Genomic DNA, 27,874 nt, shown 5'->3' with positions numbered 1-27,874 from the left:
GTATATTTGGAATTTTCTTCTGGAATTCGTAATGAACAAGGCTAAACACAGGTTTTTTTTCCATGCCTATGAAATCATTCAGTATAGACAGAAATACCCCCAAAAGTCAGTGGGCAAGAATTGACTACATTTCACACGTTCTCCTCTGTGGTGGGAATTCCAGCCCATGCCTATTCCAATTACACACATCTTACTTGACAAACTCTGGGTCTGATTTAGAGTTGGTGGATGGGTACTTCACAAATGTGATGGATATCCTATCTGCCTGATCGCAAGTGCAATAACATATAATGCACTTGTAATAAGTTAGACGGGATAGCATCCTGTTTGGGACGCAGTAACCCATGCGCCAAACTCTAAATCAGGCCGCCTGTGTCTTCAAGGAAAGACCTCAGTAGAAGCATCTTACAGCTTTGGTATCTTTCCATTCTAAATCAGCACAGAATAGACAAGGTCATTGACAGCCCATGGGCTGTGCATGAAAACTGACAAATTAATTCCAGGAATTACCAAAACCGGAGCGTACAAGGTGACAGTGGAGCAGATTCCACCCCAGTTGGGTGGTATCTGGGCATGCAGCAGATCTTCACACTGCCAGAAATGATCAATGAGGCCGGCCGCGCCCCCCTGTATATCAGCGTCATCTATTGTGGTCTCACAACCAATATTTTGACCTACACTGACAGTGCCATTTCCGCTGAAACATAAGGAAGTGGAAGTTAGTCTCATGACAGTCTGAGGACTTATTGTGCTATCTAACCGAGTGTAACATGAAATGGCCTCATCCCAGATATGCACACACTTCTTTATTGTCTCCTGACTAACATCTGTACCATTCCATAAAGATATAACCTTACAGGAAAATTCAACATTGGGATGCCATTGATCGTGGGCAAATACTGACCGGGTGACTCTAAATCCTGGCCTACGAGCATAATCTGGGGCTAAAGGATTTATACATAGCTGTTACACTCAGTAGGTGGGTGTGTTACTCCTAAAAAAAATCAGAATCTAAGACCATCTGGATAAAATCTATAGTAGTAGGGCGACCTGTCTTCTTCATACCTGATAGCTCATCCTTGATGTCCTGTCTATCTGTGAAAATGTATAACACTTCTGCTAATGAGTCATATGTCATGGTTTTAACTAAAAAACGTACTACCTTAACATGTGTTAACTGCATTTGGGCCTTAATCCTACACAAGAAGAGATGCAGCAAACTTGGGGTTACTTCTTTTGTTGAATTTAACATTTCTGACCTGGTGGCATGAGGAATTAGTGAGTACACAAAACAGGAGTCATTAGTATTTTCTGAACCTATTTCTGACATGTGTTGATACATTTTATCTGACAACTGAGTACAAGCATTACGGGTCACAGTATTATTCTTAGAGAGTCCTCTTGGTACATGTAAACTTTTAGAACTAAAGGGTACTTCGCTATAGAAGAGCAGAAAGGATAGTACCAAAAGACAGAAAAGAGACATTAAAACAAAAATACATATTTATGTGTGCTCTTTTTAAAAAAAAATAGTCAAAAGGTAGAGGTGGAGGGAGGTATTTTTACAATGACAATCTTCTTCTCCCCTTGTGTTCATTTAATATTGTTCATGATGTTGGCGAGATGTGTGGTTTAGATGAACATCAGTGCGGTGAAACCAGGGCTTTATGCCATCCACCTTGAGGGCTGGTGGGGGGTCACTAAGATCACTGTATATGGGCCTTTCGAATTGTCTTTCCCGCCATTTTTGCACAAACTTCTTTACAAACACTTTGTCTCCTACTCGCACAACTGGTTGGTCAACCTCAGCTGTAGCACGCTTCTCCTTCTCTGTAGTTACCTGTTTAGAGATGAATCTTGCACATTTCATTAGTTCACAAAAGTACATATGCATCTCATCATGTAGGATCTCTGTGGAGCTTTCTACCTTTACATTACTTCTAGTGGCAGATACTTGATTATCCATGGATCTCTCTGGCACTATTTGATGGGGTGATGGTCAGAACTAGGTGTATTCCTAAGGGATAAGAGAGCTATGCAACAATATCAATGTAGCACATAACTTACTGATTTCACTCCTAAAGAGGCCGTTCAGACGCTCGACAATGCCAATACTTTTAGGATGGTACACAGAGGATAATTTTTGTTTTATCCCTAACTGTGGTGTGATGTACGTAAATATTGTGTTGACAAAATGAGAGCCATTGTGCCTGATCCCTTCTGAAACTCCCCATCGTGGAATTATTTCACAAATCAGAAATGTAGCAGCTGATTTAACATCACAATGGACGCATGGTCCTGCTTTAATCTATCGAGAAAAAGGGCAGATCACAACTATGAGGTAAATGCAGTTACTGCACCTATCAATCATATCAATAAAGTCATATGAAGAACTGTAAAGGGACCTTGTGGTCACTGAATGGTAGAATGTATCACTTTCAGTGTGGGATAAGGGCAAAAATGCTGACAGACAATACAATTTTGAAGATACATGGTAAGTATGTAGTGTAAATTCGGAACTTCTTGTATTTTTATAGACAAGTAATCTCTTGAGGTATGAGTAGGTATATGTAACTGATACAGAGCTTTCGTAAGCAACACTTGTGGCATTACTAGTCTACCTGTAGATAGTTGTCTATACACTAGGTCTTCCCCTGACTGGGTGCATCTTCTATCTACCAATAACTTACTAATGCAAAGGAGCAGCCTCCTGCAGTTCTTGAAGATGTAACATGCTGTCTCAGCATAATGAGGCCTGTCATTGTCTGTGGTAGCATTGGATTCAGACTCGGATGGTGAGGCAGTCTGACCCACCACAACAAAGATATGTTGTGAACCTGATGGCAAAGGTGGGGGCATGTGCCTAGCTACATCTTTAACTGCCCGATTTGCTAGTGCATTACAACGAGACACAAACTCATGTCCGCTTGTATTTACTGTGTCTCATTTGAACATGGACCTGTCACATGCCTATGAAATCATTCAGTATAGACAGAAATACCCCCAAAAGTCAGTGGGCAAGAATTGACTACATTTCACAAGTTCTCCTCTGTGGTGGGAATTCCAGCCCATGCCTATTCCAATTACACACATCTTACTTGACAAACTCTGGGTCTGATTTAGAGTTGGCGGATGGGTACTTCACAAATGTGATGGATATCCTATCTGCCTGATCGCAAGTGCAATAACATATAATGCACTTGTAATAAGTTAGACGGGATAGCATCCTGTTTGGGACGCAGTAACCCATGCGCCAAACTCTAAATCAGGCCGCCTGTGTCTTCAAGGAAAGACCTCAGTAGAAGCATCTTACAGCTTTGGTATCTTTCCATTCTAAATCAGCACAGAATAGAAGCACAGTTCCAAATTGGGAGGAATTTTGCAATGCATCTTCTTGACACTGCTGCAGGGTGAATAAAACTTTTAAGAAATTAAAAAGATACAGACTCCTCTTGGCAATGCAAAGACAACTCTTTACTGTTGCGACAGGGAGACAGACTCTCCATGTGCACAGGCAGGCAGCCGGTCTCAATTTGACACATCACAAACAGCTTCTTTTATACAAAACCTAACAATAAGGATTACAAAAGTTCAGCTGTGAATCATTACATCAGTTACAGATTAATATATGCCAACCATAAGAATTATGAAGTCATCTGTGACCCTTGACTTCAGCATAAATCAATATATATTCTTTATTGCAGGTTCTAGCAATGCTTAACAAACTTTGCCATTCTTGTACGTGAGCGCATGTGTATTCATGACAAATACAATTTTGGTAAAGTGCATGCTTTTATCATTGTACACCTAAGACCTCTGTGTACTCTAAGCTAATTGCATTTCCTGCAGCCATTGTCTAATCAGGTTACAATCTATTTGGAGACACGAAGGGCGTGCCGATGAACCAGTATGTTAAAACCATAAATGTTTTCAAGCTTGCTAAACACGAATTGGCCTTTAACTGCAATCCTTTCAAGTTATCTATTCCGTTGAGCGAACTCTTAACCTTTCTTTAGTCAGCACAAGATTTGGGCCTACACTGATCTTTAACTTTTAACCACACACAGCTATGTGCTGTCTGTTCGTTTTTATTGTTTCACCATGTTTTTATGTTTTACATACCTTACTATGGGCCCGATTCACAAAAGTGAAACATAATCCTAACTTTACAACTTTCGGTATTCACAGAAGGAATTTAGGAGTACTAAAGTTAGGATTTTATCTCAATTAAACTTAAGTTTTGGTCTTGAGTTCAACTTAAGACAAACTTAAGTTTAACTGAGACAAAATCCTAGTCGTAAAGTTAGGATTTTGTCTTTTTGTGTGTTTTATTGGGGCCAAGCTCCTTGGACCTGTTTGAACTTTACAGCCTATCTGTGGGATCGATCGCGTTTTTCTCTGTTTACGGCTTTATGCGTTTGTCTTCAGGATAGATGTAACCACACCTGTGACCTATTAATCGGTAGGCTTCGGTTTGGGTCTGATTCTTGGTTGATGGAGAGGTCATCTCGGGTGAATTCAACAGCTATGACGCAAGTTTGTTATTACATGTACGTATAACATGGCGGTAATTGATATATTTACTGACATTCTCATTATTATGCGTACATTTGTTATAGGGTACATCAACATCGTTTTTACTTGTATTGACATACCTATGTGTGCATAGGTTATGGCGTATATAGGCATAGCATTTCACTGATATCGACGTGGTTATGCATGCATATATCATGGTGAACATTGACATCACCTTCACCAATATTAACACTACCATCTCCTTTTTCACATTATGCAGTGTCTGTATGGTCTCTAATAGAGTTACATTGTCCGCATCATTTGCCGGGATGAAAGTGTAGCACACAGTCCCAATGTTCATGCATACCCCTCCTTGCATGAATGTCCTAAGGTCAAGTACATAGTGGTGTTGCATCATCATCATTCTTATGGTTTGTAGCTCTTAGTTCATGGTGTAAAATCAATTGTTTGTACTGTTGATAACCTTAAGAAGTTCCCATCGAGTAATTTGAAGCCATCGAGCCGTGCCTTTAGCCTTAACAAACGACTGAATGCTCCACACAAACAGCTGTGTACCACTATACAGGCAGTATTCTTGGGGAACATCTTTCAAAGTACTTGTACCATAATACTCTGCAGTTCTCTTGCTTTGACTATGATGTAGCAAGGTCATTGACAGCCCATGGGCTGTGCATGAAAACTGACAAATTAATTCCAGGAATTACCAAAACCGGAGCGTACAAGGTGACAGTGGAGCAGATTCCACCCCAGTTGGGTGGTATCTGGGCATGCAGCAGATCTTCACACTGCCAGAAATGATCAATGAGGCCGGCCGTGCCCCCCTGTATATCAGCGTCATCTATTGTGGTCTCACAACTAATATTTTGACCTACACTGACAGTGCCATTTCCGCTGAAACATAAGGAAGTGGAAGTTAGTCTCATGACAGTCTGAGGACTTATTGTGCTATCTAACCGAGTGTAACATGAAATGGCCTCATCCCAGATATGCACACACTTCTTTATTGTCTCCTGACTAACATCTGTACCATTCCATAAAGATATAACCTTACAGGAAAATTCAACATTGGGATGCCATTGATCGTGGGCAAATACTGACCGGGTGACTCTAAATCCTGGCCTACGAGCATAATCTGGGGCTAAAGGATTTATACATAGCTGTTACACTCAGTAGGTGGGTGTGTTACTCCTAAAAAAAATCAGAATCTAAGACCATCTGGATAAAATCTATAGTAGTAGGGCGACCTGTCTTCTTCATACCCGATAGCTCATCCTTGATGTCCTGTCTATCTGTGAAAATGTATAACACTTCTGCTAATGAGTCATATGTCATGGTTTTAACTAAAAAACGTACTACCTTAACATGTGTTAACTGCATTTGGGCCTTAATCCTACACAAGAAGAGATGCAGCAAACTTGGGGTTACTTCTTTTGTTGAATTTAACATTTCTGACCTGGTGGCATGAGGAATTAGTGAGTACACAAAACAGGAGTCATTAGTATTTTCTGAACCTATTTCTGACATGTGTTGATACATTTTATCTGACAACTGAGTACAAGCATTACGGGTCACAGTATTATTCTTAGAGAGTCCTCTTGGTACATGTAAACTTTTAGAACTAAAGGGTACTTCGCTATAGAAGAGCAGAAAGGATAGTACCAAAAGACAGAAAAGAGACATTAAAACAAAAATACATATTTATGTGTGCTCTTTTTAAAAAAAAATAGTCAAAAGGTAGAGGTGGAGGGAGGTATTTTTACAATGACAATCTTCTTCTCCCCTTGTGTTCTTTTAATATTGTTCATGATGTTGGCGAGATGTGTGGTTTAGATGAACATCAGTGCGGTGAAACCAGGGCTTTATGCCATCCACCTTGAGGGCTGGTGGGGGTCACTAAGATCACTGTATATGGGCCTTTCGAATTGTCTTTCCCGCCATTTTTGCACAAACTTCTTTACAAACACTTTGTCTCCTACACGCACAACTGGTTGGTCAACCTCAGCTATAGCACGCTTCTCCTTCTCTGTAGTTACCTGTTTAGAGATGAATCTTGCACATTTCATTAGTTCACAAAAGTACATATGCATCTCATCATGTAGGATCTCTGTGGAGCTTTCTACCTTTACATTACTTCTAGTGGCAGATACTTGATTATCCATGGATCTCTCTGGCACTATTTGATGGGGTGATGGTCAGAACTAGGTGTATTCCTAAGGGATAAGAGAGCTATGCAACAATATCAATGTAGCACATAACTTACTGATTTCACTCCTAAAGAGACTGTTCAGACGCTCGACAATGACAATACTTTTAGGATGGTACACAGAGGATCATTTTTCTTTTATCCCTAACTGTGGTGTGATGTACATAAATATTGTGTTGACAAAATGAGTGCCATTGTGCCTGATCCCTTCTGAAACTCCCCATCGTGGAATTATTTCACAAATCAGAAATGTAGCAGCTGATTTAACATCGCAATGGACGCATGGTCCTGCTTTAATCTATCGAGAAAAAGGGCAGATCACAACTATGAGGTAAATGCAGTTACTGCACCTATCAATCATATCAATAAAGTCATATGAAGAACTTTAAAGGGACCTTGTGGTCACTGAATGGTAGAATGTATCACTTTCAGTGTGGGATAAGGGCAAAAATGCTGACAGACAATACAATTTTGAAGATACATGGTAAGTATGTAGTGTAAATTCGGAACTTCTTGTATTTTTATAGACAAGTAATTTCTTGAGGTATGAGTAGGTATATGTAACTGATACAGAGCTTTCGTAAGCAACATTTGTATCATTACTAGTCTACCTGTAGATAGTTGTCTATACACTAGGTCTTCCCCTGACTGGGTGCATCTTCTATCTACCAATAACTTACTAATGCAAAGGAGCAGCCTCCTGCAGTTCTTGAAGATGTAACATGCTGTCTCAGCATAATGAGGCCTGTCGTTGTCTGTGGTAGCATTGGATTCAGACTCGGATGGTGAGGCAGTCTGACCCACCACAACAAAGATATGTTGTGAACCTGATGGCAAAGGTGGGGGCATGTGCCTAGCTACATCTTTAGCTGCCCGATTTGCTAGTGCATTACAGCGAGACACAAACTCATGTCCGCTTGTATTTACTGTGTTTCATTTGAACATGGACCTGTCACATGATCCACACTGTTGTATTTATTACTCCCACTCAGTCGCAACATTTAAGTCTCAGATGGTGTTCGGCTGCTGATTCCTCCTTTGTCGGTATCATCGTTTGCATATCTCTATAGTAAGTCGCTAGCAATTGTTTTCTTTTTTTCTTTTTTGTCTGCATTATGTCTAGATCGCACTTTAGTGGTAATATTCACCCACACATTCTTTGTTGCTTTTTGGCTGTCTTTGGGCTCATTCATTAGAATTTCATCACCTGTGCCTCTGTTGGCCTTTCTCTTTGAGCCTATTTTAAATGCTAATTCCAAATGCATGTTTTGACTCTCCCTAATGTCAAACTCGCCATGTTGCGATGTTCTGTGGACATTACCATCGTAAGTAGCTAACAATTGGTCTTTTCTTGTGCCTATACCACGTATAGCCCATTTTCTAGTTACTTAGTTTACCCATACATATTTTGTGTTCTTTTTTGGTAATTTTAGGGCTTACATCTTTGTACCTTGCCACGTGTATCTCTGGCGGCTTCTTACTTTCTGAGCTCATTTTAAATGCATGTTTTGACCCTCTCTGATGCCAAACTCACCTTGCTTCATTTCCATATTCTCATACCACCATGTTTATAATTAAATAATTGCTTGGTGTTTATATTAAGAGCATATGGTGCATTTTGAACAAGATCAACATGGACATAGAATCTAGTTCAAATATAAGCATCATATACATTTCTGATCTGGTCATTACTTGACAGTATTTGTTCAGGTACCCACGAAAAGTCAGCACCCTGGGACTGCAGGATAAAGGCTGGCCAACAGACACCGCATATTCAAGTTTCTGTGGTCTCTTGCTGGTGTTAGGTAAATATGTTCGGTATCACTGTTTCTCTATCCACTTCCACAAAATGTGGATAAACGAAACATAATTGCTTGCTTTACTTTATAGACAATTTTACCTTCTGCGTGCTCAAGAGGACCTGTTACATTCCAATCACATTGTTCAAGTGACTTCACCCTTTTGGGTATTTATTGTTCAGGAAATATTTATTACTCCTTCAATACACTCTGGGAGTTTAAATGTGATCTATGCACCATAGTTTTCTGATGGATTTATATTCACTTCAAGGGGATATATGACTTTTTGGCATGTTTTACAACTGAATTGACCTGGCTTGGCAGCATGCCCCAAAATCTTTATTCACTGTTTCCATTTTCTTCACCTTCTGTCCAGTTAGTGTTCTGGGGCTCTATCATTTTATTTTAGTTGCTTTATTATTGATCTGTGATCCTTTTATATTAACAGCTCACAGACATGAAGCAATGAATGTATTTTCTCCTAATCTGTCATCGTAATTTTGTGGAGGGATGCCCTATACATATATTTTGTTGATAGCCACAGGCATTCCTATCCGTTTTTTGTGGCTTTTCCTGATGAAGGCTTTGTTGTGCCAAAATGCGCGTAGATACCATCTGGGTTGCAGCCACTGAATGATGCTGAAGCTATTCACAAATTATTCATCAGATCGATTTAGTTGTCTTTCAGAACCTGGCCCTTTGCCATTTATGACGACATCACATGTTATAGAGATCTTACAGATTGAATATCATTACAAATGAGAAATTAATAGACATTTTTTCTAAGTATTTGGTTTTGTATATTATCTATGTATATATATCGTGTTTGTCTTGATTGCACATTGTGATGTTAAAGTGAATGTAGATATGGCTGTGGTTTGTCTGTGGACTAATGTATTGTTCTTATTATTCATATTTATAGTCTTGTCTCAATAAATGCTATTTTTGTATTTGTTGAATAACTCACGTTTCCTTGTCCCTCCATGTGATAGCTTTGAACTATTGTCACGTCTTTAACTATGTTTGAGTTGCCGTAGGAATTTGTATTTTCACTTGTCTGCAGTGCACATTTCACAACTGCCACTGCCTGTGGTAACGTGATTTCCTCTATTAGAGCTTCTAAAAGGTTCTTATGCATGTCTTTGAGAAACCTCTCCTGGCCCATCTCATAATGCTGAAATGCACAGTGGTTGTCGCATAAGCTGAATCTGAATAGATTATAATGACTTCTACTGCTCCTAGTTAAGAGCCGCCATTAGTGCTGTTAATTCTGCTGCTCGGGTGGAATAATGCACTGGTAATGTCAACTGCTCTATTGCATGCAGTGTATCAGAGGATTCATGCTGTTATTATCTGACTACTGCTGCAGCTGTGTGTCTAATTACTATGTCATGGTCATTAGTAGCAGAACTGTCAACTAAGTAGACAATACTACCTGGTATAGGATCTTTGTTGCTTGACTAGATTAATTGGGAATATAGATTGTACAGTCATGTGCATCATCCTCAGAGTCTAATATTGGCTGGGCAAAGAATTTTGCAGGATTCATTGTATGGCACTTCACAACCTTCAAAGATGATAGTGATAATATCACCTCATATCCTGACACTCTTTCTGTAGTCAGAGTGGTTTTAGCCTTCTGAATATTAGCAAATACTACATGCTCTGCATAGAACGTCAAAGGTGTCCCATAACAATGGGGGTGCTCTTCTGCACTGCAAAGGCTGCGTTAGCGAGATCCTGCTTACGGGGATAATGTCCTTTTGTTACTGAATCCAGCAGCTCACTAAAATATACAATGAGCTTGTGTCCTAAAGGGTATTTCTGTGTAAGGACAGCTGTCATCACCTGACCATTGCAATGGCAGAATAAATAAAACTCCTTGGTATAGTTAGGAGTTCCGAAAACTGGAGCATTTGTTATTTCAGTCTTCAATTTCTGGAAAGACTCTCTCATCTCTGATGTCCATGTTATCTTGTCATTCCTGTCTTTGCTTGTTTGATAGAACCTAACAAGGGCCCTATTAACGTGCTATAATAATAAAAAACCCATTGTCTCACATAATTACTCCTGCATTCCTTTGACAGTTTCTGGCTCTTTTGTTTAGCGGCTGGATGCTACTCTTTCAGGGGTTACTCATCGACCAGAAGCTGACAACAATTGCCCTAAATAATGAACCTCTTGCTGACAGTACTTTAATTTTCTCTCTCTACTTTGTATCCTCTCTGGGCAAGAGTTACTAGAAAAGATATACTGTTTTCTCTGCACTGCTTCTCAGTAGGACTACAAATCAATATGTCATCGACATATTGCAACAATGTGCTGTCACACTAGAAATTTCACAGGTCATTCTTTACCATTCTGTTAAAAACTCTAGGGGACTCACAATATCCTTGGGGCAAACAAGAGTACAAATATTGAGCCTGCAATAGGAGAATGCTTTCAGAAACTGGTTGTCGGGATGGAGAGAGATGCTAAAGAAGGCATTCTTCAAAGCGATAGCAGAAAAATACTTGGCATCCTGAGGAGTATCAGTCAAAGTTATGGAGGGGTAGGAACAATTGGAAATTCTGGTATCACTACATCATTCAGGGGGCACAGGTCTTGGACCATACGACAAGTATTACCCTTAAATGTCTTGACTGGGGAAATCGAGGTGTTACAAGGAGACACTCTAAGACAAATTACTCCTTGCTCTAGCGATGCCTGTGTACTAGGGTTGATGCCCTCATCTGCTTCTTGAGACAGAGAATATTGCCTCACTTTGGGTAGGAGAGCACCTTCCTTTAATGTAATTTGGAATTGTGTGGCAATACTAATAAGACAGACATCATGGGGACCCTTAGTCCACAAGGTGGCTGGTACCGGGGACAAATCTGATTCCCTAATAGAATCAAAAGCTCTATCTGGTGTGGGCGTCCTTACTTCTAACACTGTTCTCATCAGTATGTCATCTTGGAAAACTTTTCCTGGCTCAATGAAGATAGTGTATGCTCATAAAACATGATTATGGTCACTTGGTATCAGAGCACCATAGGTTCATGTTACTTCTAAAGCCTCTATTTGCAATATTTATTCAGCATCAGACATCCAAGAGTCTTGCCCTTGCTGCCGAAGAAGGAAATCTTTAGGTAATTGAACTTCCTTTCACAATAACTCTGGTGTCTCTGCTATAATTTTATACACTGCTGTAGTAAATGCTTCCATATCAGCAGGTCATGCTCTAATCTGATCTCCGGTAGAGGAATCTACTGTTAATGCCATTATTTTGGAAAATGAAACTCCAGGGGTGGAACAAATCATGGTACCATCAGATTCTAAATAAATAGTCATATTTATTTTGGCAATTAGATCTCTTCCTAGTAGATTAGTTTGGGCAGCTGGAGAAAACAGTAAACAGCCATTGATGTGCCTCCCTCCTGCTTCCATCTCCACTGGTTTATAAAAGGAACCCTTATCACTTCCCCAGAGAATCCTTGTGTGTCCATTGATCTGTTAGAAATCGGAAGGTTTCCCTCTGTAACACAGGATCTAGTTGCTCCTGTGTCTATGAGCAATGCATACGCTTTGTCATTGATAGCTACCATCACAGTGGCTTCCTCATCTGGCCTGGCAATACTGGACACATAGAAATAATCTGTGGGCACCTTCATTGTATTTAGCCTCCCACATAATTAACCTGGAAAGGAGTTTCCCCTTTCACAACTATATCTCCTTGTCCACTTTGAAGTGGAGCCACCATTGGGGGTATTTGGTAATTTATGCTGAGGCAGCACCTGTTGCGCTTGAGACAGTACTGGTGGCTGTGTATTGCGGGATGATGTCTGCGGCACATATATTATTTGCGGATTTGATTGTGGTTGTACTGCTCTGTTTCCTGATTGATTTTAAATTCCTGCTCTTCCACTTCGCTCATCCCATCTTTTAGTTTTGTAGTTTCTAGCAAAATGCCCATATCTCTTACAATAAATACATATCTGATCCCACCTTTGAGGACCCATCCTACCGTTTCCTATTCCTCCTCATCCTCCTCTACTATTTCCCTGAATCCCTACATTATCCTGCTGTTGTGGGTGCTGTTGTTGGGTGGCACCTGAGACCGAACCTACAGACATTGCAGTAATCTGAGTGGTGGCTATCACTACAGCTCCTTCTACTGCTCCTTTTTTTGCCAATTTCTGATGCACTAACTTGCCTGCTGCTTTCTCTGTCACCTCCTGTTTGTTCCTTTCTTTCTCCTGATTTTTCTTGCAAAAATGGATTATGTGCACTTGTATTTCTGTCCAGGGCTTGGCTTCTAGTATCACTATGTTATCTAGGCTGTCCTGCATGTCAGAGGGCAACCATTTTTAACTAAATGATAAAATAATATTGCATGGTTCAAAACACCACCGCCAGATTGGTCTCCAATTCCCCAGCCAGAACCCCATACTTGCTTCTACTTCAGAGATTACACTGGCTGCGTATGCGGAAGCAAATTTGCTTCAAGATTTGCTGTTTAGTGCACAAGGCGCTGTATGGCAATGCTCCCAGCTACCTTAGCGAGAGACTCACACGGTACCAACCTTCAAGAACACTTAGTTCTGGTTCCAAATCACTCCTTGCGGTCCCTCGGATAAAGAAATCACGCACTAGGGGGAAGGCCTTTTATAATCTGGCCCCCTCCTATTGGAATCATCAACTGCCTCTTTACCTCCATGAGTATACTAACTGTCTGCAATTCCGCCAATTTCTTAAAAACAAACTTTTTAAATCTTCTCCTTGACTTCGTCATTCTCATCAGTTCACCAAAGCTGACTAAATAGCACTTTCATAGCGCAGAGATACCCCTTTGGGGGTGATTTGGGCGCTCTACAAGACACATAAATAAATAAATAAATTGCCTCCTGTTACTTCCCAACCCTGACCTACTTTCTGGTTCCATTTTTCTTTCATTCTATTAAGGAACTGAGCAGGATCCTCATCTGGTTGCATTGTCTGGCCTATCAGGATACATTTTGCTTAGCTGATCCAAAACTACTGTTTTAACCAAATTGAATGGAGACCAATCACATCTAGTACCAGTGAGGGTAACATTTCTCACTCCAACCTTTTGAAATACAGCGTCTGTTTCATCTCCTATAAGAGAACTAAGCAGACTCTTTATTTCCCCTTCTGCTAAGGTGATTCCTGTGGTTTGTTTTTCAAAAGCTCTAATCCATTCCACCCTCTCCCTCTGTAAGGAGTGACCACAGATGTATAAGATTTTCCTTATCCATCAGTGACCAAGGAACACAATGAGGGTCTCCAGGTCCCTTGCGTATCAGGGGCATTTGATGTAAGGGAGTGGTTGAATGCTGGGGATCTTGCTCTCTGGCGTATTTCTGCCATACATGTAACATTTTCTGCATGTAGGGGTTATCCAAGTCTAGGTCTCCCTCCCCATAAAGAATGCAATCTTCAGCATTCACCATATCACATGGGTCAAAGGACCATTCTTGTGGCCATGGACTTATTTGTGAAGCTAGCCGCTCAGTCCAATCTACTAAATTGTCTACATATGTCATAACATTGAACCAGCTATTCTCTTAATTAGTGACTATCTCACTAGGAGTGAGATCAGTGCTGCGCAAAATTGATTGAAAACGTATTTGTTGCACTGGTATATCATGCAGTGTCAACCCTCCCATAATCTCACAGGATCCCATCCTGGCTTCTGGCTGGCCATGTGTTCCCTGAAACTGCAATTGCTAAAGCTCTGTCGCTCGAGCTTTCCCACCTCTAGAAAGCATATCCCGCTCTCCTTCTCTAATAGCAACACAATTAGTCAATCCCTTTACACTTTTTGTATGATCTAAATCGATAAGGGGTCTTTCTTGGATATCAACATCATGGGTGCAGTGTCTTGCTTTTGAGGGTTAAAGCATTTCACTTATGCTATCCACACACTTTTGTATAGACTCTGTCCTATTTGTTATTCTCTCAAAATCTCCTTGCATCTGTCCTGACAAATCATTGTGCTATCCTTCTCTCCTCACTTCACTGTCATCCCTTGTACTCTCACTCAGTGATAACTGTTCTTGAACACTTTCTGTTGAAACTATTACACTCCCCTTCTCCTACTGCCAGGGTGGTAAACTGTTCCGAGTTCTTCTACAATCCTCTTCTCTTCCTTAAGCTACTGGCCATCGTGCCATACTTACAGCCCTATCCACATAGCTACTCCATCTTGCATCCTCTGCATCTCTTCGCTGTGTGGTAGAGACATGCTCTCTAACTGCCCTTCCTGTGGTATCCCTTCTCTGCAACAAACTCGATGTTGCTGAACATTCCTGTGACTGGTCATCACTATCTCTGGGCTTTGCTCTTCGCTTTTACCCTTCTGGGGAGAGTGGCTGGATCTAGATGCATTACAAACTTCACTTCTAGTTGTCCTGGAAACTGGGAGTCACCCACCCTTGTTTGCTACCTAGGTGTACCCGCATGTTTTGGCTTTGGCGTTTGTCGGGTGACATTAGGGATAGGTTTTGAAGATTGTGTAGGGGTCTAATTTTCAGGGTTCTTAAATCCCACTGGTGTTTCTTGTAGCTGCACTAGTAGGTAGATACTAGGTACCTTGTGAGAAGTGCTCATTGGATCATATGGGGGTGGGAGAACAGACAGGGTACTAGCGGTATTATTTTTTGAGGAGCACTTGGACTTTTCCCAAGAAAAAACTCGCTTTAAAGGTAAAGTAGCTTCTGTTATTTGGCTCTTGCATATTTACTTATGAGATCTGTAATAACATGCTCAATTATTTTATTATCAAATGTTCCTTCTTTTGGCCAGGGATGCATGCGCTTTTGGGTGGCTTTAAACCACTCTAGGCTAAATCTTTTTAATTTTATCTGATTATTTGGAAAAGCCCTCTGCATCTGTGTTAAGGGAGTCTCCATGGTCGTATACAATACTTTCTACTATTTAACCTTCTTACCTAACTGATCATATATTACTTCATGTAGAAAACTTGCACGAATCTTTCGAAAAATGGAAGATTCATCAACTTTTGTCTTACCACTTATGTGAAGCACATTAAAAAATCCTTTTGCAAGTTATACATCATTACATAACAGCATCAAACTGTGCCCAAATTTCCTTCATACATGCACACACTCACCATCAGCATAAAAATATGAACACTTCTACTTCTCTTTAACATTAAACAGCGTTTCCTATTCTACTCGGTAAATACAATTGATAACCTGTGGTCACTTCCCTCTGCGCTTAGAGGGGATTTCTTTTTCTGAAACCATGTATCTTTGAGACCATGGAGTGGCTGCCAGACATTAGGTCCAGGATGGTAACTTGAGTGTTTAGATCGTACCTGGAGGTAAAGGCTAGCAACACAAGCTTTTCAGCTGTCCTTCAGTGTCATGCATTGGAACACAAATTGGCACCTTCCAATTTCAAATTAACCACATTGTCGAAATCAAATGTTATATTGGGAATATCAAGTTGACCAAATATGTAGCACCTTAATCAACAGTTTCTATTCAACTCAATAAATGCAACTGTCTGTTAAATAGATCTGGCACCCTGTCACTTCCTCTTAGAGGGGGTTTCTTTTTCTCAAACCATGCACTGGTTTTTAACCATGTAAAGCTGTGCGCTATATACCCGTTTTTGTTGTTGAGCCATGTTTTTGTGTTTTACATTTCTAACTATTTGTTCATATTTCACATTTCCTAAAACACAACCTTAAATGATAAATAATGGCTCAGATGTATTTGTATTTATAATTCAACTTGATGAAAGTAAGCATTTATTAGAGTACACAAGCTTGTAAAATAGTTTGATTTCTCAATGCACCGATTATAGCTCTATTACTAGTGTGATGTGACCTATTCATACCAGCCTGTACAGATCTTGTAATTAAAATCTCAGGATGATGATAGATGATAAACATAGAGGCAGTCTCTTTTTTCCATTAATGAGTCTAATGTGAGATTTGCCCTTCTGTCCTCGGGCCCAGATTTACTAATGCTTTGCACCCCATTTGCGCCACTTTTGAGATGCAAAACCAGTGCAGGGCTTGGTTTACTATCCAATGCAAACCAGGATTTGTGTTGAAAGGTATCCTAAAGTAACGCAAAGTCATGCTATAAGCTACTTTGTGATACTTTTCATCAAGGTAGAGTTCTATGGGTGGTACATGGGCATTCCCATACAACCACACATGGGTTTTGACCCAAATCCTTGTCTACCAACATTTGTAGAAATGGGATAAGACCAAAACGTTACATCTCCTCAAAGAAGGTGTAACGAGAAGAAATGTTTTCATTTGTCCTCATTTATTTTCTTTCCACTTTGCATTTGTGCCGCATGGTGCTGCACATATACTAAGTGTGAAAAGTAATAATGGATAGTTCTTCTACTAAAAGGATCCTATTCCAGTAAAAAAAAAACTCCACTTTAGAAAATGCACACACCCTTGCACTATGTTGCAGTGGTGTGTGCATCAGCGGATGGCAGCCACAAAGATATAACACACTTTTTCTCTCTTCCTTTTAATGCAAGGAAGTGCAACAACTTTGGTTGCTGCACTGCCTTGTGTCACATATTAGTACATTTGTCCCTGCTTATTTGAATGAGGTATGTGATAAATGCTTCTGGGCATAAGGGGATAACAGAAAAACAGCAAATAGAAAGAGTAATTGTAGAGTGCTTTGTTTCGACTGTCTGTTGTCATTGAAATTAAATTAACATTGATCCACAGCATTAGCAACAGTTCCTTACAATGATAATAATCTCCAGTCCCCTTGATTTAATTACTGTTTGTGCCTGCTAAATGGTTGTTCAGAAAAGCAATCCTCATCCATTCACAACAGAGGAGCCAGTTTGATACACCTCAGAATGAAGAGATGTTCTGGTCTGTGAGCCATAGAAAAAGCAGCTTGTGCATCATAGTTCAGAGTTTGATGTCACCTTTTACAGAGACATCAGGAGATGTAGGAACAGTTCGAAATGCAACTCACGTAGATGATCTGATGACCTGATGTGGAAGCAAGCACCAGCAAAGAACAGCGTTATTTGAAATATTGTTATACTTTTTAATATTATAAAATGTGAATGCTCTGAGCTCCTTGAAAGACAATGAAATGGCTAATAATGACTGGTATAAACTTTCTGCTCCAACATTCTAGAACAGTCTACCCTCAACTAGTCTTGTGTCAGCACATTCATTGGTCACGCATGTATCACACTGATAGCGTGTCTTGAGTAAGTCCTTTATTTTAAGCACAGCATACAGGAAACAGGTCTGCTCCGCAACACTGCCACAGCAAACTGCCCCACACAGAATGCTGGCCAGTGGAGCACCACTATGTCAAGGATGACATATGCCTCTTTCCGTGTTGTCATGCACAACACAAAAGAATACATTGCCATCTATACTATCTAAAACATTTATAACATAACCAAGACATTAATATCATAACCCTGTGTCCCCCTTAAAGGAGAGGAAAAAAACATCATCATATATACAAGAACAATATAAGAAGAATCCATCATCCAAATCTGATTGTGCTCACAACCCAATAACTTGAGTCAACCAACAACATAATCCTTCAACCATCCTGGAACTTCCCTTTTCCTTTTCCCAACACCCGACTCACTCATTCCATTTTCTCCTATACCTTTAGCCATACTATCACCCTTATCACCAGAAACACCCTCCAAAACAACACCTGGCATCCCCTGTATGACCTCCGTGCCATTCAATAATTCCCTCGACTGTGCCCCTCCTGGCTCAACTATATTCTCCAACTAAATTGAATTTGCACCGTCATTCACCACCTCTTTTCCACAATTGTTCCACTGAGCCTCTGAACCCAAAGCAACATGCTTAAGATTCAACTATTTGTCATTCCTGAGTCTAACCGCATTCTCCAAGGTCTCCACAACCTCTTCTGGCTCAAGGAATTTACTTTCTCCTTTAGAAACTTTTGTTGGGTTTCCGTACATGCACTTAATCTCCCACTTTAACAAAAGCAGGTTTGACCAGATAAGTGGAGTCCTAGTAACACTAGTAACACTTACTTCTCATATGCGCCTCTTCCAACTTCTTCCAAGCTGAATCCGGTGACCAATGCTTCACTGCACTGTTATGTAACCACACCGGAGTGAACTTACAACTGAGGCTTCTACCATTATCACAAACTGAGACAGACCAGTGGTGCCATTAGCAGTGATTCTATATGCCCACACAGCCTTTCGTACCGCATTGTTCCGAACACTGTTTCCGTACCGCACTCTGAATGACTCCCTTAATCACCCTATTACATCTCTCCACAGTGCCATTCCCAGTTGGATTATAAATGGACATGGTTTTGTATTTCACCCCTACGCGACATTTGAAACAAATTGCACCCCGTTGTCACTTAACAGTGTGGCAAGAATCTCCTCTGACCAAAACACTCTGTCTAAGAACTCCAACACCGTGGCAATATCAGCTTTGTCCACCATATCCACCACAAGCCACTTTGGGAAAAGGTCCATTAGCACTATCACATGCTCCTGTAGAGCCCCTACAGGACCTAATAAATCCATCTCAACAGATTCCAAAGGTTGTTCAGGAATAATGCATTCACACATGGGTAGTCTCAATGTCCTTACTGACTTGTCCACCGAAGAACACACCCTGCAGGAGCTGCCAAACTATTCCACCACCTCTACCAACTTCAGGCCAACAGTTCCTTGACTACAGATTTGGTTCCTACAACACCAAAATGTCCTTCATGACAAAGGCTCAAAATTACCTCATGTAATCCACATGGGGGAATAACCTTACCTTCCCCAAGAACCACATTTTTATCTACTGACACCTCTTACCTGACCTCCCAAAAAAGGTTAACTGTTCCTTCCTCCTACATGTATTTCAAAACCTTTTGCAAAACATCATCCTTCATTTCCTTCTCCCACTCCTCTCTCCTAATAGCAGGTGTGCCTGAGTCATGTATCAATACAATTTTAAAGTCATTCCATGGATCGTGCTCCCACTTTTTTAACAGGCAAGTCATTCTGGATAAACAATCTGCCACTTTCTTGTTCTTACCAAGAACATACACAATGCAATACACATAATCTTTCATTTTCATGGACAATCGCACAATCCAAGCAGAGGCTGTAACACTTCCTTCTGTTGTCAAAAGTTTCACTAAGGGCTTGTGGTCACATCTAATGGTGGCTTATTTACCCCACACAAAAGCACGAAAATGTTCCAAAGCCCATGCACATGCCAAAGCTTCCTTCTCAATAATGGGATATTTCTCCTCAGCTTGGGACAGTGATCTAGATGCAAACAGAATGATCCGCTCACCACTCTTAGCATACCTCCATAAAAGTACTGCCCCAACCCCCCTATTATTAGCATCGGTTATTATGATACAATCCAACCCAAGGTCAAAACTACCCAAAGCAGAAACTTTTTCCAAATCACGCTTGATGCTTCTGAACCCTGCCTCATACTGCGAGTCCCACACTAACTTCACATGTTTCTTGAGTAGCTGTCTGATTTTATACACATTATCAGCAACATTTGAAATATATTTTGCACTGTATTCCAAAGAACGATCTCACCTCATCTTTGTTGTCAGGCGCTGGGGCTCCCGTTATTGCATTGATCAATGATGGTTTGGTTTTAAGCCCCCTTCACTAATCGTATGCCCCAAATAAATTACACTCCTTTCCGCAACCTTGCATTTGCTCAGCTCTACAGTCAGCCCCTTACACTCCAGTATACTCAGGACGTTCCACAACCTCTCATCATGTGTCTCCCTGTTCTTTCCAAAAACTAGGATATCATCCTGAAAAAACATCACTCCACCCTCCTTCCCAGTTTATGACACTGGAAAACGGCTGCCACTGATGCCAGTCTAAACTGCATCCTTTTAAATTGAAAACACCTCATGCCGTAAGGTTCCTGGATGCAGATGTGAGGGGAATCTGACGTATGCTGCATAAAAGATCTATGGTAGAGTACCTCATTACCCTCTTAAAACATGAAACCGTTTATGTGATCTTTGGAAGAGGAAAACCATCTATAATAATGCTATTGTTCAGATTGCGCGGATCAACTGGTGAAAACCACTCTGAACTTTCTATTGGTTCAATTATATCCATCTCTACTAGTCTATCCAATTCCTTTGATACGTCCTCACATATCATCAATGGTATCATTCTTAGTTTGTGTACTTTGGGAGTAACATTTCCCATTAGAACAATCTTGTGCTCAAAACCATCCACCACGCCCAGATGGTTGCTGAACACTTTTGGAAACCTATACACCACCGCCTTGCTCAAAGAAATTCCTATATCCAACACTTTCTCAGTACTATTCTGATCCAGGACAATGTGTAACTTCCCTTGATCCTGCCAACCTAGTACTGATGGTCCTCTTTTCACCACATACAGTTTACATCTTGCATGTCTTCCCTAAAATACAAAGGACAACCACCAAAAACCTAACATATCGATCCTTTCTCCCATGTTATTCTCTGGATTAATGTCTGTTTTTTCAAGGTGTGATCCTATTTTTTACACAGATTTACTCCTCCACACCTCCTCATTGACTATGTTAAAATTAGAACCTGAATCTGCATATATCCTAATGGAAACCTCCCCAATTGACATATCACACTCCGGCTTCCCTCTGGCACTCTCCTCATTTATTTTCAAAACAATCTTATCTTGTAAGCTCATTACACTGTGTTCTGTTCTTCACTTTCCTCCTCAGTATCACTTCCACAATGGCTTCCAGTCTCATATATGGTCCTTAATGCAACGCACACTGCACATTTGTCTAATCGCATGACACGTCTTGCAATGTGCTAGATGCTCTTTACTGTCACAGTGGTAACATCTTCTTTCTTTCCCCATTCGTTTCTCCTTGTAGTGACTCTTCTGGTCATTCTGCACTTTACGTGTCAACACTTTACACACACACTCCATCATTTTCTCAGATTGTTTTAATTCTGTAGCGCATCTACCTAAGATCTCTGCTTTGCATACTATTGCTAATACATATTCTAGTGGTGAATCTCCATTGATCCAAAGACGTTCTTGGAAAGCTGGATTATTAGCATGCATGACAAGTTGGTCCCTAATTAAATCATCATGTAGAATACCAAATTTACAATCTATGGCTAGCTTCTTCAATTCAACCACAAAGTCATCAGCAGATCCTCTTTTGCATTGTTTGCGTTGAAAAAACTTGAATCTCATGATACCAATACATACTTTAGGTGCAAATTATTTATTCAAGTCTTTCAGCACAGCCACAAACACATTGTCATCTCCACTTACAGTAACCTAGGCATATGACTGTACCTCTTCAATCCTAAAGGGCCTAATGAGTGTAAGAGTATTCTTTTATTTTCTTCAGGTGACATTTTATCTCTCTCATCCACTGCCCTATAGTTCACAAAATAGTCCTTCCACTCCACACATTTCATTGATGGCTCCGTTTCTGACACCCAAAATGCATGTAGAGAACTAATTGAAAAGTTTTATTGAGCCATTGTAAGTATGCTACCAAACAGCTAAACTGGAAACCTGATAGTGTTCCTCCCAATATAGTGTTCACTTAGCAAATATGACCCCCAGTATTAAGACATAAAAATGTCTCTTGAAAAATGCAGCAAAAATGTAATTATAATAGTTAAAAAAAATAAGGGTCAACACCCTCACCTGTTTCCTGAATGCTGAGTACACATGAAAGTTCTCACATGACAAGCTTGTAACTAAAGCTGTGCCTGTCAGCTTGCAACCAGATTCCTCCATCTCAGTGAAGCTGTGCCAACCAGTGGTAGGCTTCGAAAAAACTTCAGTCATGGTCTGGGCATATCCTAACAAGCAGTGCCTGTCAGCACGACAGGCTGGTAAAATTTTTTGAATGCCTTTATTTGACCTTCCATCGGCCTGCACTACACGCTGAAGCAATCGGACGATAATCCCATATCCAAGATGGTGCCCTATCATGTAGCGTCACATCGTGTAACCCTATGCAAGACGCGTTTCAAGCACCCATAAGGACCAGCAGCCATAATAATGTCAGAACGCAGTCTGCAGCGCAAGCTCTCCACAGGGTTCTATGCACCGCTGCTCAAAAAATGTGGCTGAGTAACCGCACACAACTGTGAAATACACAGCTCAGCAATGTTTCTTACATGCCACACACCTTTGCCCGCAGCTCCCTTACCGGTGAAAGACAGGAGATAACCAAGCAGTAATAACCTCACTGTGGCTTTCCCCAAGGCGGTCTAAAAGTCCTTGTAAATCAGGTTGAGGTCGAGAAAAGTCATACAGGTTCAACTCGTCTCCAAATTGTTGTGTGCACACTTTCCTCGGTCAGGCATATATCATACTGGGAGCGTGTTTTGAGTAAGGCATTTATTTTGGGCACAGTATTGAGGAAACAGGTCTGTTCCGCATCACTGCCACAGCCAGCTGTCGCACACAGAATGCTGCCCCGTGGAGCGTCACCAAGGATGGCACATGCATCATTCTGTGGTGACATGCACAACACGGAATAAGCAAACCCTAACATTGAGTGGTAAGTTTTAATAGCCTTATTGCCCTTCTGCCTTGATCTATACCAGTTGTTAAAGGCCCTCTCCTTCGTTATATTTTATAACAACAGTACAGGGCTGTTAACAACTGTTATGGTCCTTAGCAGCAGGCTTTAAGGCAATAGTATAACACTTTTCAAGGAAAATAAACAAAGTATATAGCTCAGTCAAATGCCACCTAGTCGCAAACTCTCCTATAAAGCTTCATTCAGTTGCGGACACATTTGTGACATCTTGCACCATCTCCTCAGATCCAATCAGTACACTGGTCAGTTTTAAAAACTGAATATATTAAGGGTATCAAAGACCATTGATACAGGGATTTGGTGCAGTTAGTAAATGAAAAGACAACTACTTTTGTTTTTTGAGAGCTGTGCCTGAAGTAGGTCTTCAGGACCAAGGAAGAGAGACTTAATAATAGAGGAGACAATGGGGTTTACCATTAAATGGGACCACTTTTATTGAGCTTGTCATGAAATGACCACAAATAATTGATCTCTGAATAATCTTCACTTGGGCATGCTTTATGCAGGTACTATATGATTGTCTGCTAGACTGTTAGAGGTGTCAATGGTGTGCTCTGTGAGGTGTATCTCTTTAATGGAATATTCATTGATTAATGTGGGTTTCTGGCCTGAGTGTAAGGGGGTTAATAAGTGGTGAACTACAAAGAACTGTTCTATGCTGTAATGTGATTTTTGGAGCGGGTGTCTCGATAGAGGTTAGTTTTGGCCTGTGCGGTCATTAATTTTCATTTAGCTCATGTAAATTATTTAGTGATTAGGTTTAATGCCCTAGTTACAAGCAGGCTGGAAAAGGTTCGAGGTATTTATTGCACCTGGTAAATTCCAACACTGTGGGTTTTTGCAAACCATTTATGGTGTTTGTATGCATAACAGATGTTAAACTGAAATCAGCAGATGTACACATCATAACTTATGCTGTTTGAGATTTCTTAAAATCAAGTTGTAAAACATTTTAGAAAAAGTAATGTTGGGCTTGTCCCATACTAATTTAGTAAAACTTATTATTTTTTTCTTCTCTGCAGATTATGTCAGTGAGTCAAAATGACCCTGTCTATTAACAGTACATCTTCGCCTCTCGTCTCAAACTTCAGCTTCCTGGACAGCTTTGCAGATCTCTTTGGTCAGAACAATGAAACAGCAGCAATACTTGGCAACTATGACCGCTCGCACATGAATGAGAGTTTTCCCTTGAAAATAGTAGAAGCAAATCAGTCACTACAAAGCAATGGCACTGATCCTCTTGGTGGGCATCCAGTGTGGCAAGTGGTGGTGATTGTTTTTCTCACCGGCATCTTGTCCCTGGTGACCATCATAGGAAACATTTTGGTGATAGTGGCCTTCAAAGTCAATAAGCAACTAAAGACAGTCAACAACTACTTCCTTTTGAGCCTTGCCTGTGCGGATTTGATTATTGGTGTCATTTCTATGAATCTTTCCACTACCTACATCATCATGGACCGCTGGGCTATGGGCAACCTGGCCTGTGACCTGTGGCTAGCCATTGACTATGTGGCCAGTAATGCCTCCGTCATGAACCTTCTAGTAATTAGTTTTGACAGATATTTTTCTATCACAAGGCCACTCACATATAGAGCGAAACGAACAACTAAGAGAGCTGGAATGATGATTGGCCTGGCCTGGGTAATCTCATTCGTGCTTTGGGCCCCCGCCATTTTGTTTTGGCAGTATTTTGTCGGTGGTCGGACGGTGCCCGAAAATAAGTGTTCGATCCAGTTCCTAACAGAGCCCGTTATCACCTTTGGGACCGCCATTGCTGCCTTTTACTTGCCTGTCACCATTATGACTATTTTGTACTGGAGGATTTACAAGGAGACAGAGAAACGCACCAAAGAGCTGGCTGGACTGCAGGCCTCTGGGACCAAAGCTGAGACAGTGCGCTTCATGCGCAAGACCGGAAGCTCCAGGAGCTGCAGCAGTTATGAATTACAGCAACAGCAGAGCATTAAACGTTCCTCCAGGAGGAAATTTGGCATTTGCAACTTCTGGCCTATGTTGAAGAGCTGGAAACCTGAAGCCGAGCAAGCCGACCAGGATCACAGCAGCAGCGACAGCTGGAACAACAATGACGCAAACGCTTCTGCTGAGAACTCCGCTTCTTCCGATGAAGAGGACATGCCCGTGCAGACCAGGGCTATATATTCCATTGTCCTCAAGTTGCCCGGCCACAGCTCGATGCTGAACGCCACCAAGCTACCATCTTCGGATGACCTGAATGCATCTGGCGGCGAGCTTCAAAAATCAGACAACGAGGCCAAAGAGCGGCGGCCGAAGAAGCTGCACTCTCAGAAGAGCCTAGAAGATGGAAGCAGCCTCCAGAAAGGTTTCCACAAGCTTCCGACTGGACCGGCAGGGCTGGAGGAAAAGAGTTCACAGCTCAACTCTTCAGTGACCAAGGGAACAGCTCCCCTCCCTCTCTCTTTCAAGGAAGCTGTGCTGGCGAAAAAATTTGCGGCAAAGGCAAGGAACCAGATCACCAAACGGAAACGAATGTCCCTCATCAAAGAAAAGAAAGCAGCACAGACTCTGAGTGCCATTCTATTTGCCTTCATCATCACATGGACCCCCTACAACATTATGGTTCTTGTGAACACTTTCTGTGACAGTTGCATCCCCCAAACATATTGGAACCTGGGCTACTGGCTCTGTTACATAAATAGCACAGTAAACCCCATGTGCTACGCACTGTGTAACAAAACTTTCAGAACCACTTTCAAGATGCTTCTGCTGTGCCAGTGCGGCAAAAGAAAAAGGCGCAAACAGCAGTATCAGCAGAGGCAGTCTGTGACTTTTCACAAAAGGAGCCCTCGCCAAGCCTCCTAAAATATATCACAGTCTGATAGGAGGGGGAAAGGCTTTGGGACAGAGACTTATCAGTGTACAGTGTGTTTCTTGATGAAAAATGAGAGCAGGTTCCAGATTCCTATATTCTTTCAATAGATGTATGTATGTTGCAACTTTGTTTGGAAAAAAAGATATCAAAATGTTATTATGAAAAAAAAAACTGCTCCTTGCCATTAAAAAAAATGTTATGTACCTCTTTTTTCCCAATCTGCCCTCCATCTACAGTTTATAACATTGTTACACTCTGGGATCTCAGGTAAGCCTGTCTCACTAACAGTTGTCTTTACTCGATTGAGGAATTCATGAAGTTCCTCTACAAGGCGGAACGAGACAAGACAAAGTGAAATCAAGTTCCAATGTTTCTATTGTCATGTGTATGCATGTGGCAAAGCTATTTTGATAAAGGAGATCTTCCGGTCTTTTGCTCCTTGGGATCCATTCTGGCTCTCGCCATGCAGAATCTTCTGGAAATAAGCAAAAGATTCTTCGGAAGCAGATCACCCCGGAAGGAAAATGGGACTCCAAAATGTATTATTCCATAATAGTGCATTGAATATGCACAAATACAAAACACGCATTCTGTTACCCTAGAAACTCCTCTTTGTAAGGGACAGGTACTACCTTAAAAAGACACATGTTTACCTGCCTGATGGGTTTGGCCTTGTTTTCGCTTATATAGCAGTGGAAGACCGATTCAACCACAACCTCCAATCAATTTGTGACTCTTGGGAACTCTAAAGGGAACATAAGGGCTTTACACTTGTAACCAACAGTGTTTCCTGGTATTATACTGTGTGCACTTTGCATCCAAGAAAATGCTGTGCTTTTGAGTGATGTTTTAAGTTCCATATATATTCACATTTTTGGAAGATCATTTTGTACTATCCTTCGAACTGACCAAATTCTGTTGCCGGCACAGGTTTGCAAAGAGTACTTCCTTTGTCATATCACATCAGTGTTGTGAACACAGAACTGGTGTACAAGCTGCTTTTTGTATTCAGTGTCCGATGGTGTTTACAGATGATTTTGACTACAGTGGAAGTGAATTCAATGGTGTCTGTGTAGATGAACTGTTAACAGTTTTGTGTTATGTTTATATGAAGAAAATATTTATACATCACCAAACGTTTATTTAATGTTGATAAGTAGTACAAACGTAATGTCCTTTTAAAGTGATTCATAAAGGGGCCACCTGACCTATGAATACCTTCTAATGTATCTAGCTTTCATGTTGCTAAAAGTTAGCTATACTGTTGGTATCGAAAAAGAATACTTTTTTATACGACTTGTATAAAATGTCTATTTAAAATAAAGTTTGTAGGCTATGGTGTCATGAATTACAGTCAGGAACAAACAGCTCCTTGTGTTGTTTGCCCCATTGTATGAAGTTCTATAAAGTGAAAACAATAAATTATGTTGTTTCGTGTGCCAAATTTGCAACTAAAAAACGATTAGGGGTTAGAGAAGAGGTTTCACCAACCCCATTAAAGCACTCGGCTACTTTTAAAAAAAACCTTATTGAGTGGATTCACCCATTACAATTGATGCAAAGAAGAAAACAATTTCATTGAGCAAATCTGTCCGATGGAGCAATCCATACATGGATAAAGTGACAACAATACAACCAGAAATACAGTGCAAATATCACAAAAATGAAAAAAAGAGCAGCAGCCATTATAAATTAAATCGATAGTAGCAACTTAATCTTAGATCACTCTTCAATCGAGTAAAATAAAAAACAATAACATTCATATTAATACAAAAGATTAGTTTCCGTCTAAAAGAGATAAGACCTGCATAGTAGAAACGATTAAGAACATTAGTGGGTGAGAGTGCCACCAAACAATCTAGAATAAATTGTTA

At 40.7% G+C, this 27,874-nt stretch overlaps 1 protein-coding gene across 4 annotated transcripts in view; it reads left to right on the top strand.

Moving 5' to 3' along the window:
• Positions 1-27,653, top strand: part of CHRM3 (cholinergic receptor muscarinic 3) — a 2,422,098-nt gene extending 2,394,445 nt beyond the window's left edge. For all 4 annotated transcript variants that reach the window (XM_085612342.1, XM_085612343.1, XM_085612344.1 and 1 more), the window contains one exon: positions 24,172-27,653. In XM_085612342.1, the coding sequence (XP_085468468.1) occupies positions 24,191-25,990 (1,800 nt within the window). In that variant the 5' untranslated portion in view covers positions 24,172-24,190 and the 3' untranslated portion in view covers positions 25,991-27,653. The remainder of the gene's footprint in view (positions 1-24,171) is intronic.
• Positions 27,654-27,874: the final 221 nt, after the last annotated feature.

This window comes from Triturus cristatus, chromosome 6, assembly GCF_964204655.1.
Source record: "Triturus cristatus chromosome 6, aTriCri1.1, whole genome shotgun sequence".
In the NCBI taxonomy this organism is placed as follows: Eukaryota; Metazoa; Chordata; class Amphibia; order Caudata; family Salamandridae; genus Triturus; species Triturus cristatus.
The sequence above is the reverse complement of the archived record's forward strand: the minus strand, read 5'-3'. Positions and strand labels throughout refer to the sequence as shown.